The sequence below is a fragment of the Phyllobates terribilis genome, unplaced genomic scaffold, assembly GCF_046119375.1.
Source record: "Phyllobates terribilis strain yellow unplaced genomic scaffold, ASM4611937v1 Scaffold_3__8_contigs__length_932513732, whole genome shotgun sequence".
Classification (NCBI taxonomy): Eukaryota; Metazoa; Chordata; class Amphibia; order Anura; family Dendrobatidae; genus Phyllobates; species Phyllobates terribilis.
Window position 1 is genome coordinate 884,882,759 of NW_027362763.1, and position 16,846 is coordinate 884,899,604.

The 16,846-nt window shown below is 41.3% G+C and overlaps 1 protein-coding gene across 1 annotated transcript in view; it reads right to left on the reverse strand.

Moving 5' to 3' along the window:
• Positions 1-16,846, reverse strand: part of STRN (striatin) — a 106,948-nt gene that overhangs the window by 39,629 nt on the left and 50,473 nt on the right. Inside the window, exons 3-8 of the mRNA XM_073672682.1 lie at positions 14,497-14,570; positions 12,320-12,401; positions 11,740-11,907; positions 8,315-8,450; positions 6,723-6,858; positions 2,931-3,041 (exon numbers count right to left, since the gene is read on the reverse strand). Coding sequence (XP_073528783.1) covers positions 2,931-3,041; positions 6,723-6,858; positions 8,315-8,450; positions 11,740-11,907; positions 12,320-12,401; positions 14,497-14,570 — 707 coding nt within the window. The remainder of the gene's footprint in view (positions 1-2,930; positions 3,042-6,722; positions 6,859-8,314; positions 8,451-11,739; positions 11,908-12,319; positions 12,402-14,496; positions 14,571-16,846) is intronic.

The following is a 16,846-nucleotide window of genomic DNA, read 5'->3' on the forward strand; positions in this document are numbered from 1 at the left end:
GGGCATGGTCAACTGATCTCAGCGCAGCATGAAGACTGCAATGGTTGGAAATTATGATGCGTATCTAATGCACAATGCAAAATTCACTAGTCTTTTCCCGGGCAGAAAGAGCTCCATGATTTCTATACCTTAGCTAAAAAAATCTTACTGAAGCAATAATGAGTACACATACACTTATTAGATGTGCAGTGACCTTCATATATCGGTTCAGAAACAAAATCTGCATGAAAGGTCTTCCTGCAAGCTCCTTCATTATGGCTGAGCAGATACTACAGAGGTGCCATAAGCAATTTAAAAGCCAATATTATAAACAAGGATCATAACTTATTTTAATGCAACAAGAATCATAGCGTTTGGAAACTTAACAGGACAAAACGATGGAGCTTTTAAAGTGGAACTAAACTTAATAATTAAAGGGCCCAACATAGCATGACTGACATCCCAGGTCAAAGTAGAGCACGTCATCTCAGGCCAGAAATGCTTGGTGTACTTGCATTGGCTTCATCAGAAGACACAAGCCTGTCAGAAGAGGATTTAGGATAGGCCTGAGATGACATCCCAAGGGACAATAATCATGCCATATTGAGTGGGTTTAGGCAAAGCCAACGTGACTTCTAACAGCAGCTCCACCTTCTTGACCCCAGCAGGTCATTTACATAAAGCAAATTAAATCGCTTATTTCACAAAATTCTTCTCCTATTACAACGCAGAAGGACAGCTTTATAAAGGGCAAAAAAACTCATGTAAAAGCTACTCTTTGAGGTTTAGTGGCGCCCGCCCCCAAGTTTCTTTTTAAGACCACCTATCTACTCTAGCGAAAAGCTGTAGATACCCAAGTACTCGAGCCCCTCTCCCACTAGTCAAGTATCTGCCTTGACAGGACCAGGTTTTCATTCACAGAAGAATGTATACGGAAGCAGGTCGCACACCTCCAATAGATTTCTTATGTTAAAACAAGGTGTGAGGAGGCAGAAAGACACTTTTTTTTTAGGAACCAGGCTACGGCAACATACGAGTTTATGCTATTTTAAGTGATTATTGCCATTTCCTATATTTCATTATGTGTCACCATTTGTACTCCTTTTCTGATGCCCGCTGTGGCTACTGCAGTGCCAGGTGGCCCAGTGGTCATGATATCATCACTTCCATTCCTGGCAAAAACCACCATATTGGTGACAATGGAGCTGGGTGTTATTCTAGAAGAAATGCCTCTTTCTTTTACTAAAATCCCCAACCTCTAAACTCTCCAAACATCATTGAAACCTCCTTTATGGGAAAGAACCTCTATGCAAATAATTAGGGTATGTGCACACGATGCAGAAATGAAGCAGAAAATTTCTGCATCATTTCTGCATCTCCCTGGCAGAAAAAACGCATGCAGATTGTGCATGTGTTTTTCCTGCAGAATACATGCGGATCCACATGCAGATTCACATGCGTTTCCGCATGCAGATTGACAAGCGCTTTCCAGGCGATGTTAGCATCACCTGGAAAGTGCTTGATAACTAGGTCACACTATATAAATCCATGCAAACAGCATGGATTTATACAGTGTGAACCGAGAGAGTGTATATACTTACCTCCGATGGCCCGCGCTGTCCTGCTCAATCTGTTCTCCCTCGCCGGCAACTTTGAATTGAAAGACCTGCCGACGTCAGCGTCACGTGACCCGTCACATGACTCTGACGTCACCGCAGGTCCTACAACTCACTGCAAGTGCCGGGAACCAAGCGGGAGCGCTGTGCGGGCCGACAGAAGGTAAGAATACATTTATTTTTTATTTTATTCTTCTTTTACAGCTTTTTTAATGGTACCTGGGTGTGGATGAGACTTTCCTCTCCTCCACACCCGGGTACCATCCGCACATTAGAACGCACCAATTACGCAAGTACAAATGCTGTCTTGCGGAATTGGCGCGTTCTAATGCAAGTCAATGGCGGCGAAATCGCCGCGTTTCCGCAAAATTAATTGACATGCTGCGGATTTTTGACCGCAGCGTTAACGCTGCGGAAAAATCTGCATCATGGGCACAGCACATGCGGATTTCAATTGGGGAACATTGCTTCCCTTCTACCATGCGTTTTTCATGCGTTTCCGCGGCGTTTACGCAACTGCAAAAACGCCGCGGAAACGCATGAAATACGCATCGTGTGAACTCAGCCTTATTGTCGCATAACTGTGCTCTGAAACTGCAAAAGTGAAGCAAATTTGTAAATATTTGTTAAAAACAAGTTGCCCGGGCATATATCATCGGTAAACTTTCCTTTTGAAGGGTCATCAATATTAGATAGGTGGGGTCCAACATCTTGCGCCTTTAACATTCTCCTATTAGCTCCAGTGGCATTTGGACATAAACAGTGAATTGACCCCCATTGATCTAGTACTGGTGACCTATTCAAATCGGTCCTAATGTTATATGCCGGGACTACCCCTTTAACATAAGTTCTGCTACCATGAAATTTCTTGAAAGGCTTTACAATCTATTTTTGTCCTCTTAATCTTAAATGGAATAATCTGGCAGTTCTCTGCACAAGTGTTGCTGTACAAGAGAACTGCAGAAAGGACATCTGTCTCTTTGTTTTCAGGATCAGGGTGGATCTTGGAAGTTAGATTTCACCAATGCTATTGATGTACCAAAACATAGTAAAAAATCTAATATAGGAATACTCGATTACTGAATTTAGTTCCACTTTAAAAGCATCTTATCACACAACATTACTGCTAATAGCCTCACTTGTCCAAAAGATGACAGAGCTCTAATGCCCGTTAAAAGGTGAACAGCAGGAAAAAGAGGAGGAGCAGCAAAGTAAAAGAGTAAGTGGTTCAGGAAAACATTGAAAGAAAAATAATGAAAAATAGCTTTGGAGGGAAGGGAGGATATATGAAAGAGGTGGGATTGATGATTTGGAAGTGCAATGTTTTCCACTTACTCTTCACCCCTTTTTTCCCCTTGCGCTCCTTTTTGTATTGTTCCTTGAGTTTGGTTATTGCTCCCTGATCGATATTCCAGGATTCCGGGATGGGGCACTGGTCTTCCTTTTCTAAACGGTAAAAGAGATCAAACATATTCCTCTTCAATAAAAGTGGCTTCATCAATAACTGACTGAAGGAGAATCCTTTTTGCCAAAGAAGAAGGGGCAAGCACTTATCACACGAATAGATACATACCATGGCAGGCTACTACACTGTGATAGTGGAATAAAGGGTAGGTTTTCATGCTTTTCTATGTTAGGAGTCAAACATGGGAACAAGACTATAAATGTACTGTATATACATACCTGGGTCTCTCATTTTAGATATTTTTGAGGAAGCCCTACAGAATGATCACAGCTTGCCAGGCTGCACTGATGGGGGTTTGGGTGGCAGCTTCTCACAATAGTGACAACTCTGAATCAGAACTGGTTTCAGTGCCTTTTTACCAAATTACATGCTGTTTAGTCCTAGCCAGAAAATGCAATGTATCCAATTGATCAAATCGAGTGCAAACATAAAATGACTTGTCAGCCTGTAGCAACCAGATTTTAGTGACCTTACCACCCAATTGGTTCCTATGTGCAGCTCCTCCATTTACACATGGCACTAGTTTTGATAACTCTTTCACTTGTTAGTTTTATAAAGTGACCAAGGTCCTAATTAAAACTCCATATAAATGGTAAACTTAGATATACAACCTGGCTGAAATGTGTATTCAAAGCAGCTTTCAGCTTTGTGTAATTGGTATGCACATCCATACACCAAGGTCATATGAGAAACAAAATATTAAGGGAGTAAATTAATTTATTCAATAAATTGTTCTTGTGCAAGGTAATTAAATTGTAAAATGCGATTGCATTTATAACTCTCACAGTGTGGCGTATGTGACTAATAGTATGAATCTTTTTAAGAAATTATGGCAACACATAAAATCTCAATATAATAGGGTTTCTTTTTTGCGTTTAACCACTTTCATAAACTGGAGATACTAGAAAACTGGGAATGTTAGACAGGGTTAATCTTTGGAAAAAGTGGACAAAATGCAGCTAAAGTTCAATCAGTAATGCTTTGCTCTCTCCAGTATTTCCTCATTCCAAGGATTGTATTCTGGAGCAAAACAAGTTCCAAAGTGTAACATGCTCGGATGGCTATACATCCCAGTATTTCTATGAATTTCCACCCTCCTGTCCTCTCAGAGTGGAGTGAAGAGGAGCTTATATGCATTATTTGTAAAGTGAAGCAATTACATTACTGAAATCATCTGAACCTGAGGGCGAAATTCTTCCAGCTTCCACTCAGGGTGTTAGATTGGCCAAACCTGAACCAGCCAACTTTGATATAAGAGCTTTTTGGACAACATTTATTCTGGGGAAATCATTTTAAACACAATCCTTCATTCTCAAGCCCACTGTGAGTGGTTTCTGGAAGAGACTTTCCCGTCCGCATTCAGAACACAAGCATGCTCGGCCAACCGGAGTGCGCATGTGTTTATGGGGAGTTCCTGAGGAATAGCTGTCCGGTGAATGAGCATTCGTCCAACAGCTATTGAAAAAGCCTATAGCCACCTTTAAAAATTCACTATGTGTCGAGTGAGATTGTACTAGACTGCTGTTTCTGCAGCTCCAATACCAAAGCTAAATGCCAAACCCTGACTGTCCTCACTGACTGCAGTCACAATGAATACTTCTTATATGTACAACAAGATTCTTACTTTTAGGCTGTGTGCCCACGATGCGTTTTTTTAAGCATTTCCGCAGCGGCAGAAACGCTTAAAAAACGCTTGGCAGAAGGCCTGCCATGTTCCTCAATGATAATCCGCATGTGCTGTGCACATGCGGCGGAAATTTCCGCTGCGGATTATCATTGCGGAAAAAAAAGCAGCACTACCAATTATTTTGCGGAAGCGCTGCGTTTTCGCCGCCATTGACTTGCATTGAATTGCTTGGATTCCGCATCACAACATCTGTACATGCGAATCCAAGCGTTTCAATGTGCGGTTGGTACCCGGGTCTGGAGGACAGGAGACTCGCCTCCGGACCCGGGTACCATAGAACCTGTAAAAAAAATAATAAAATAAAAAATAAATATCATATTTACCTTCTGATGGCCCCCGCTGCACTTGTCCTCCCTTGCCGGCAGATCGCGGTGGACTGAAGGACCAGCGCTGACGTCATAGTCATGTGACGGCAGGTCCTTCAGTGTACTGCGGGCTGCCAGCAAGCCAGGACGGAGCAAAGCAAGACTCCGGGGGCCATCGGAAGGTAAGTATAGATTTATTTTTTTATTTTTAAACATTATTTAAGGTCACACTATATGAATCCATGCCGGTTGCATGGATTTATATAGTGTGACCAAGTTGACAAGCACTTTCCAAGTGATGCTAAAATCGCTTGGAAAGCGCTTGTCAACCCGCATGCAGAAATGCATGTGAAGAACGCTTCACATCCACATGTCCCTGGCAGGAAAAACACATGTACAATCCGCATGCGTTTTTTCTGCCAGGGAGATACAGAAACATTCAGGAAAAAATCCTGAGCATTTCTGCATCGTGGGCACATAGCCTTACTCCTCTTCAGATCTCACTCTGGGCACATGTTCAGCATGTGTGTCAGGAAAGTTCTTGGCAACTCTGCTAAACATATACTTAGGTCCTCTTTAGCATGGCGTATGCCTCGTGTATCCTCCTGGCATACAACAGACCAATATGTCATACCTACCCATCTACCAGATAGAATTGATAGACAATGTAGAGGAGCTGCAGTAAGCCATGTCTTCCCTCCTGTAATCTGTACAGAAGCAGCCCTCATCTGATGTCGTAAAGAGCCTACAGAGGAGGACAGTGGGCAGTAGTGAACGCTGTGCACATGATAATATTGGAGTCCAAGGAAGGCACTGGTTCATTGGCGAAACACACATCCTTATACTTATTTACCTCTTATATATATATTTTTTAAAACTGTGCTTTTTAAAGACTTCTCCATTTTTCTTAACTTTTGTTTATTCTTACAAACCTGTCTCCTTTTTGAGCATCTGTCATACATAAAGAAACCTCATAGGGCACTAGCCTAATGCAAATATGACCCAACGTTGACATTTATAGATTTGTTGGAATTCCTTGAAGATTGGGGCAGAAAAAAATACTGAGCATCCGTATATTGTTGGGTATGGAAGACTATAAGAGCTGTCACATGACAGGACAGAATTATATGAAGTCACAGGATAAGCAATAAACATCCTAAAAAGTGATGTGAACATAAAACATTGGGTGTCCCGAAGTGGCATGAGAAGTGGCATGGAGGCTGAGGGTTGGGGCAGGGGCATCGCCAAAGCTCTACAACTAAAAGCCTATATAAAAATAACATCTAGGCACACAAAGGCTCTACCATAGAGCACAATAAACATGTACTGTCAGTATAAGCTAACATACATGCAAAAACCCTGGATGAACAGCATTGACATACCCAGTAAGAAACCGTACAATTTATGGGCATTAGTCCTGTAACCAAACAGGTGTTCAGCAGCTCATTTATCAGAAACAAGGGGATATGTATAAACCCAACGGGCAGCAAGTGATATTTCTTAAATAGTAATTGGAGCAAAATGGTGGTCTGGTTACCAAAAATATTTATTTCAAAATCTAACAAAAGAAGAAGTCTATACTGTTAACATGGAGAACAAGCTTTACTAGTTAGGGAGGAATATATTGTCATACAAAGGTACACTACATGAGAGAATAACCAGAAACTTACCCCATTCAGTGCCATCACCCGCACTCCTAGATTCCCCGCCATCAGTATCATCTGACACCAAGAAGTCAAACTCTTTTAGCGCCTCCTCTGTGTCCCTGTCTTCATTAGGGTCAGGAATAACACGTCTTCTCACAATCTTCATACAATAAGAAAACAATGAAAATAGTTGCGTTAAGGCAGGCCAATATTTTGTGCTCAATGTAAGAAACATTTGCCTACATTTTGCTCACATGGGTAAACTACTAAATCTAGAGTATCTAGGGGCCAAATGAGGCCTACAATGCTATTCTGTGTGATTCCCAATCATTCCTGGCACCCTTATATTCGGGAATCAGCTCTGGAATATTTGGAAAGTGTCGCTATCCAATGTATTTTATATAGGACGTTAAATGCTTGACTGAGCAAACTATAAGGGAGATAACCGTGCTCATATGTGGTTCATTCAGCCATGCCTCGGAGTAAGGCCCCAGAGAGAGGTATAATCTAACATTGTGGCTCTTTAACCAAAAAAGTTTGTGCACGCTTGTGCTAAATTATTCTGATAACTGCCCCTCTCATCAAACCTACATCTCTCTATTAAAATCTGTAACATTTCTAGAGCTTTCCATACAGATTTTTTTTTGTGGATGTACCTAAATACATTCATTTTTGACACCTGGCTATACATCTTGCAAAGACTAAATAAAAAAAAATGGTGTGAACCCTTGAAATCTAAGTGTTAAGTCCTGCAGAGAACAAGTACCAATATAAAGTTACTTTGTATATTCAGCAGCAAATGAATCAGATCAGAATGTGGTGACAATAGCTATAGTAGATGAATGGCCTTCAAGCTGGCTGGGTGTGGGGAAGAATACCATAAGGTACCCAACATAAGGTATTGCCTTGCTCTGGATAAGGATGGCTCTAAACTAGACATACCTTGAGTGTTATGACGACTATTTCATAATTAGCTTCTTTGTTAACCACTTTCTAAAACCAGGATATGAAAGAAACTATACCACAGCACTTAAAGGGTTATTACCAACCTAAGCAAAATAAGCAGCAGAAGGGCAGTCTGCTCTAGAGCAGTTCGGTCCCCGTCAGGGATGGGACTGCCAGCATGAACCTCTTGGTTGAGGTTTCACCAACTGGGTGCATTCCCATTAGTGATGCGCAAACGTGCTCAGATAAGGGGTTATCTGAGCACGCTCGGGTGCTAACTGAGTATCTTCAGCATGCTCGGAAAATAGCTTATAGACAGCCGCAACACATGCAGGGATTGCCTGTTTGTCAGGCAACTCCTGCATGTCTCGCAGCTGTCAAACAGACTCGGCAACGCAAACATATTTTCCAAGCGCGCTGAAGTTACTCTGTTAGCACCTGAGCGTGCTCTGATAACCCATTATTTGAGCACATTCACGCATCACCAATTCCCACAAAACAGACTGTCTGAAAGTTCTGCAAAGGAAAATCTGTACCATTCACCTGAATCAAGTTAATTGAGGTAACTGGGACAGTTTCAGAACTTTCTGAAATAAAACCAGCAGCATCATGAAGAGTCAAGTATTTTCTATTCATTTTCCCACTTATGACCAGTGTTTGTGAAGATTTACCGTTGCAGCATCTATAATTGTCTTGTCTCTGCCATCATTGTCATCGTCGTCCTCTTCGTCACTGAACTCTGCAGCAGCATTTTCCAGGAATTTGAACGTTTCGAGAACAGAGGCGGAATCGGTCATATCTGGCTTCCTATTGTCAAATGAAGAAAACACAAATCATCCATTTACACTGAAACAACAGCAGGCAGAAGAGGCAGGAAGAAAAAAATACTAATTTTACCGTTACCACTGCAACATCGGCCTTTTCTTGGAAGAGGTGGCCAACACAATTCAGAGGTTATTTGGGAATATTGTTTGGGAGCAATGAAATGGTAAAACAAGAACCTGAAAGAATTCTGTCGAATGGGAAGTAAAAGACCCAAAAAGGCAGATGTCATTCAAACAGCCTGGTAATTAGAGCTTGTCACGTCTCCTACACAAAACCAATTGCTTTCATCCCACATTCTTCTAGGCAATTCAGCTGCATTAAATGAAACGTTAAATCAACAGCTATGAGCGCTCACACTACAGACTATATCATGTCAGTGCTGCGGATGGTGCCAATAAGAACTGATGAGGCAAATGGTCCAAAAATATGAATCTTTGGACTCCATTTGACTTCCATGGTTACTCTTGAAATCCAGTTTTCCTGGGATTCAGAAGGTAGCCTCAGAAAACGTCATTAACAGTGACAGACGTGATGCGAATCCGGCCTCACAATGTATAATGAAAAAAGCAAAAAAAGTAAAAAACACAAAAACCCTAAAACAGAAGACTGGCAAGCATAATGATTAGCACTTTTGCCTTGCAGCACTGGGGTCCTGGGTTCAAATCCCACTAAGGACAAAGTCTGCAAGGAGTTTGAATAGGTTTCCTCCCATACTCCAAAGACATACTGATAGGGAAATTATATTGTGGGCCCCAATTAGGACATTGATGATAAAGTCTGTAAAGCGCTATGAAATATGATGGCATAATATAAGCAAGCATAATAAATTATAGACCAGCCAGGGTGCATACATCCCCACAAATATATCATCAGTGGATTCTTATATCAATGAGGGGCTGTTCAATAACATTTGTACATATTTCTTACATTTTTTTCACTAGTATGACAGTACTCTAGACAGTTGCTGCCCATTCTTTCTGGGTCGCTCTTCGGAATATTCAGCAAAGTATTCACCCCTTCTCCATGCTAATATCCAGAATCAGGCAGTGAGACACTGGTACAGGACGTCACTAGTTCAGCCTCCACGATGCCCCATTTACACTGTGCGGATGCCTGTAATCAGTGTAGGAGGGGGTCTTATACTAGCGCTTCCCCTACATTGCAGCCACAATGACACTGGTTACCAAGTATACTGTCCAGATCTCAGCAGCCACTAATTTGCTCCTGAAATTCTATCTCAGAAATGATTTCCTAGGTGTAAATGACCAATCAGCATCATCACATGCAAAAAATGTCCATCACACCAGACAGACACTTTAGCAAAATGGTTAAATAAAATATTGATTTAATACAACACATCTTCTGAGTCATACATATCGGTAGTCATGCGGCTTTTACAAGCTTTGTTCACCCACTTAAAGGGAAACTATCATGTCCAGAAACACAATTTATACACATAAATATAGGAGTATTCTGCAGGTAAACAGTGCTTAAATCTTGTATAGCCGACTTACTAGAGCAGCAGCTACTGGGAGAAAATGGAGATTTATTCTCCCTGCAGCAGCTGGCTTCCAGTCATTGGGGCAGTGCAGAGAGGCTACAGACACTGCTCGCTAAACAATGAGTGTGGTTGTAATCACTCCCTGGCGCGATGGTGTGCAGCGTCAACTGTCAAAGTGCTAGTGAGTGATTACAGCCACGCTCACTGTATGGCGGTGACAGTAACCGCTCCCCGCAGCGCACAGATAACTGGCAGCAAGCGGCTGCAGGGAGAGTATAACTATTTGCTCCCTGTAGCTGCTGTTCCAGTAAATTGTCTGCAGGGGATTTAAATGCCGTTTGCCTGCAGATTAGCCCAATATCTGCAGGTAAATAGTATTTCTGGACACGACAGGTTCCCTTTAAACACATCTTCAACAAAATAGGTTAAGACATGTATGAGGCACAATAGAAATATTGCCATAAAACTGCCACCAATTAGACAATTTACTATAATCATCAATCCAAAACACCTACAACCTAAATTAAATTAGTGTAATCCCCTAACAATACTTTAATCTGTTGAACCGTGCACAAGTCAAAAGCGGATTTCAGCTTTCAGAGCAATTAGAGGAACATAAGAGGATAATCATGTGGACTAACTAGTTAGTCCGAGAAGCCACGCAATGTGTAGCCCATTTAACAGTTTGTAGGTGGAGTGCTATACTATGTAGGCCAGAGGACCCAAGCCTTCTCCTCAGGGTGATGCCTGCATTTGGATAAATGTGTTCATTACCCACGTTGACTTTTACAAGTATAGTAAAAGGGATTTCCAAGGTTTTAAAATATCTAACCAATCGAGGACAAGCCATAAATGTGTAATCATAGTGGCCAAATCCCTGGAATCCACATCTAGCTGCAGAGCACAGAGCTGCAGGATTTTCAGTGTACTTTATAATTACACAGCTGGGAAGGCCACGTAGTTAATGTACGACCGCCACTTCTTTTGTTTTTTTTCAAACTATTGTAAGGATGCTAAATGATAAATATAGTTTTAGCCAGTGATCCAGAATGTGAGTGATGCAATGCTTATCCTGGTGTCAAGAAGTGATGCAGTTTAGTGTCTGTGTCGTTTTTCATCAGTAGCATTACAACCCTGGTGCTACTGGTGTAAAGCGCTATATGTATCTGCTAACAACTGTGGCCTGAAAGCCAAACATGGCAGCTTTTAAATAAGGGCTAGATGCTTTTCTCACAATAAATGGCATTGTGGGTTATAAATAATCCAGCGATAGAGAATGTATAACTGGTGGAGAAAGGTTAAACTTGATAGAAATATTATATTTCTATGTCCAGCCTGATTTACAATGGAAAAGAACGAACTGCATTAGCCACAATTCAGGCACAAGTTGCTGGAAAGAGGGAAAGTTCAGTGCGACTAATGTCCGACAGCTTGCTACTACCTTCATTCCTCTGTAGTTTAATAGTATATAGAATAAAAATAAAATCGTCACTAACACCTTAGTGGCCATATAGAAATGGAAACTACTAATGCTACTACACATGACTTTTCCCAAGAACAGAAAACATAGGCATTTGGAAAACAGAAGTATCAGACATAAAAATCCTCAAAAAGAGGGATGATACCAAAATTGAATATTAAATGCCAATGGATCTACTGACACCTTCACATCATACACAAAGGTCTAATGACAAGTTCTCCTCTATAGTGTTAGCAGATTTCAATAACTCAAATATACAAAAAAAAAATCAAGTTAAAAATGTAACCTACCCGATGACCAGTGGGTTGGGCAATTCAGTCTCTGTGCCATTTACCATGGAGTCCTGATTTGTGTCCGTGAGTCGATCTGAAGAGTCAGCAGAAATCCCTAACAATGCACGCACCCGCTTTGACTTCACTTCTAATATGGTGTCTGTGTAGCCGACCTCTTGTAGATACCTAGAGGAAAAGTGGCAGCATCTATAAGATCAGTATAAATCTCAGAAATACAACTGACATCTCTCCAACACACCGAAGCATTTATATAATGGCACACAGTGCATGCCACTCAGGCTAATAAATCTGGTACCAGCTGCAAGGATTGTCTCTACCAGCCTCTACAGTCACTGAAAAGCGAAAGAAGTCACTGGTACAATGCGCCATTCATTACAAAGGAGAAATAGAATCAGAAACCGTATCAGCAGCAGAAAACCGTCACAGAGTAAAAACTATTTAAGAACTCCCCAATGCCGTGCACAAAAAAAAAATTATATATATTATATATAAAATTATATATAAATACACACACACATATATATTATGTTAACCCTTCACTTGCTGCCTATGCTTTGTAATATGGCGAGTCACTTACTGTCTTAGTAACTGTCGGCTCTGTTTCCATATAAACTGACTGTTCTGTGGTTGAGGTTGGACGTCTGCCTCATTTGTTTCATCTAACGGGAAAAGAAAATGAATTATGAATGGAGAGCAAAAAACTCAGCTACCATACACAAACAATGAAGAAAATAAAAATCCATTTAGGTTCAGATTACAAGTAGTTGGTTATTTATATTGTTTAGATCAGAAGAGGAATATTTTTTTTTTTTTTATTTATTTTACTCACAAATAGTGGAACTCTGACATGACGGATCCCATCAGTGCCTGACGAACCTAACTGATTACAACTGGGTGCGTTTTTCATCATTGGACTCGATTTCTTAAAGGGGAAAACAAAGTACAGAGGTGCCTAAAGGAGCCAGCTACAGCAGATGAGAAAGGACCCCAACAGTTTTATTATTTAATAATGCACAAGAGACTTGTTAAACTGGCTGTATTAGGGTATGTGCAAAAGTGGAGTATTTGATTGCAGAAGTTTCTGCATCTCTTGGCAGGAAAAAGCAGCCTCAAAAACGTAGCTTTTTGGCCTGCATTTTTTTCAGTGCATTCAATGGGCGAAAAACACAAGCAAAAATGCACAGAATCGACATGCTGCAGATTTAAATGCACAGCAAATCCTGAAAGGAAAAAATACTGATCATATGCACAGCAATTCAGGATTCCCTAGCGGTTTAGGGACAATTCCGCACAGAAAAATTGCTGCAAAAATCAGGGCTGTGGAGTCAGTGCCCATTTTAGTGGAGTCGGAGTCTGTATAAAATGGACCGACTCCAACAATGTATAATAAATTGGGTACAGTAGTTCAATGCAGTTTGTGGGGAATATTTTTTTATAAGAATTTGGGAAAGTTATGAAATGTCCTAGAAATGTCTGTCCTATTCCTGATGTAAGGATCTAGACTTTTAGCGGAGATGAATCTGTGCTGCAGTAAATATATCACTTAATCATGAGCCATGTATGAGGGAGTCGGAGTCGTGGAGTCGGTGGCATGGAAATTGAGGAGTCGGAGGTTTGGCTTACCAGCTCCACAGCCCTGGCAAAAGTCAATAAGAATCCTGAAGTGCTGTGCACATGATCAGTATTTTTTCAGGATTTTCTGTGCTTTTAAATCTGCAGCATGTCAATTGTCTGCTCATTTTAACTATATTTTTATGATCTATTGTACACGACATTGTAAATTACAAGAATAAATGTCATGACCATACAAAAGCACAAGGCCACAAGATGAGAATACTGGCCCGAGAGAAAACAGAAACTAATCTATACTAACCCACTGCAGGGGGCGCTGTTCCAGTGATGTCGGCATTACTCTTCCTGGCGAGCCACGTAACACTGCGGTGTTATGTGACCACTGCAGCATATCAATGGCCACGTGACAAAATAGTAAAGCCTGCAGCCAATGACTGGCAGCAATGGTCGTGTAACACACTGGTAGCATGGACATCGCTGGAATACTGAAGTTTGCTATTTTCTATGGGGCCCTGAAGTGATTAAGCATGGATTTTCAGTATTGGGCAACTTTTTTTTTTAGAACCAATCTCAGGACTTTCTGAGCTGCTTCAGAACCTCTTTTTGAACAGGAAAGTGGTACTCGTCTATGACTCATTGATGTGAACTTCCAACATCCATGTTTTGCACCTGTTAAGAGCAATGCGTATTAAACCTCTCTGTATCCTAAGTCAGTGTTTCCAAACCCTGTGCTCATGGCCCCCGAACACATCATGTTTTCAGGATTTCTTCAGTATTGCAGAGGTGAGACCCTGTGCCAGCTTCTGATGCCTTAATAATTCCATCACCTTTGCAGTACTATGGAAATCCGGAAAGAATGACGTTTTGGGGACCGGGTAGACTGGAGTTTGAGAAACACTGCTCTAGCAGAGGAGAAAAAAAAGATAAAAGGGAGAACTACATTTCATTCAAAGTATGGTAGACGGAGGGAACGTCCTGCAAGAGGAGATGAGCAGTGGCACTATGTCACGTCCATATTATATATTACACACTAAGGTACAGAATGTCTATCGACTAAAACCTTATTCTAGCCCCATGTTGTACCCATAATCCTATATTATGGGTATAAAATATTAAACTGCAAAGCAAAAAAAAAAAAAACATTGAACGCAGCACATTTCAGTTGTGTTGCGGGCATCTTACCAGAATCATAATTTGGTGGCTTCATGTCTCCCTGATGTAACTCTGTGCCATACTTCAGCTTGTGATACTTTGCTCTAGAGGTAGAGAAGAGGAGAATATGAGATATTTTTGGCACATACAACGTACACAAGCATCCTGATAAACTCATTATTACAGAGCAGTCAGGAAAGGACGTCATTGTTCCCACAGGCACGTTATTGCTCTGCTGCTAACAATCGCCATTGTCAGCTAAGAAGTCTTATCTGTTAATACAGTCGGCAGCAGATCACCCCCACATGGGAATATCTCAAGTGTTTTTTCATTATTTACCTCCTTTTTGGAAAATAGAGAAATCATGTCACAACTGATGAGTGAAGGCAAAGGTGAAATCTGAAGCTTTGCTACGTATAGGATTTTCATAGCCTTCTGCAGCATAATATAAGAGACAGTGGGAAGAAAATACCAAAAAAAATCCATGTGGGAGTGATGGATGGTTTTAAAAGTATAGATACACGTCACCACTTAAGATATTTCTGTTTTATCCCTCTGCAATGTGCAGACCCCCAGATATCCCTCCTGATAAATCGTATTACCATGTTTAAAGGGGTGTCCCCCTATACAGCGTGACACTGTCAGGACTGACTGGACAGCATCAGGCTGTGCAAGGACCCCCAATTGCAACACATACGTTTCCAGGAGGAATAACAGAGGAACAGAACAAAGTAATGTCCCAAGAAAAGATGTGCCAGAATTGTTATTACACAAATGTCAGCTAAGTTGAAAGACTTCCTTAAAGGCGCATGCCCATGATCTTCGGCAGGAGTACAGTGTTCCTCCTGTGAGAGAGGGGGTGTGGAGATTGGGAAGGGGTGGGTAACTCATTCTTGCTTGATCAACAGCTTGGACCAGTGGCGTTAATGTGATGCTGGCCCAAACTTTGTGCTCTGTGGTATATGGAGCAGTGACACTGAAGTTGGTTGGGATAAGGTTGCACTCTCCAGTAATTCTGGCCGGCTTCAGAGCAGCACTTCGCAGCTCTGTTGGAAAAAGCTTGCAAGCGCTCCATACTTTTGGACACTGCTGCTACACTGCAGTGGTGGTCTGTAACCTAGGCAACGAGCTATAAACATTAAAAATCACTTATTAAAAAAAAAAAAAATAAAGTCCAATAACAATGTGCTATTTTATCCATATAAGAACATGCGAATAACCCAATAAATAGGTTCCGAAGTATTAGGCTACAAGTGGATATTATCAGGTAGCGAGTTCTCTGTGTCCACAACAGACTTGAGATGAAAGTCAATGTGTTTGTGTGCTTAAGTGATATTGAACGTGCTATGATCTATGTGGGGGGGGGAAGAAAAATCTGAACCGACAAACAAATGCTGAGACATCTACAAGTGAAACAATGGTCCGTGTGTAAAATAGTCTATGTACAATAGCACATAGGCTAATAATGGTCCATGTGCCGTCCAATGCGCATACAGACAGCAAGTGAGTAGGACACATGCTCGTGTGACTTAAGCCTAAGAGGGGTTTTTAGCCAAGTTTTACTGTGGTTACAACTGGAAAACAAAAAGGTAACACTTTCCTTCCTAATTTTGTGTCACGTTTGTGCTGCTAGATTACTCACCATATTGTAGTTTAGTACCAGTCTGCAGTAGTATGAATCAACATATAAAAACGGTGTGAATATATATATATTATATACACACACACCAAAAGTTTGGACAAACCTTCTCATTTAAAGATTTTTCTGTATTTTCTTGACTATGAAAATTGTACATTCACACTGAAGGCATCAAAACTATGAATTAACACATGTGGAATTATATACTTAACAAAAAAGTGTGAAACAACTGAAAATATGTCTTATATTCTAGGTTCTTCAAAGTAGCCACCTTCTGCTTTGATGACTGCTTTACACACTGTTGGCATTCTCTTGATGAGCTTCAAGAGGTAGTCACCAGAAATGGTCTTCCAACAATCTTGAAGGAGTTCCCAGCACTTGTTGGCCCTTTTGCCTTCACTCTGCGGTCCAGCTCACCCCAAACCATCTCGATTGGGTTCAGGTCTGGTGACTGTAGAGGCCAGGTCATCTGGCGTAGCACCCAATCACTCTCCTTCTTGGTCAAATAGCCCTTACACAGCCTGGAGGTGTGTTTGGGGTCATTGTCCTGTTGAAAAATAAATGATGGTGCAACTAAACACAAACCGGATGGAATAGCATGCTGCTGCAAGATGCTGTGGTAGCCATGCTGGTTCAGTATGCCTTCAATTTTGAATAAATCCCCAACAGTGTCACCAGCAAAGCACCCCCACACCATCACACCTCCTCCTCCATGCTTCACGGTGGGAACCAGGCATGTAG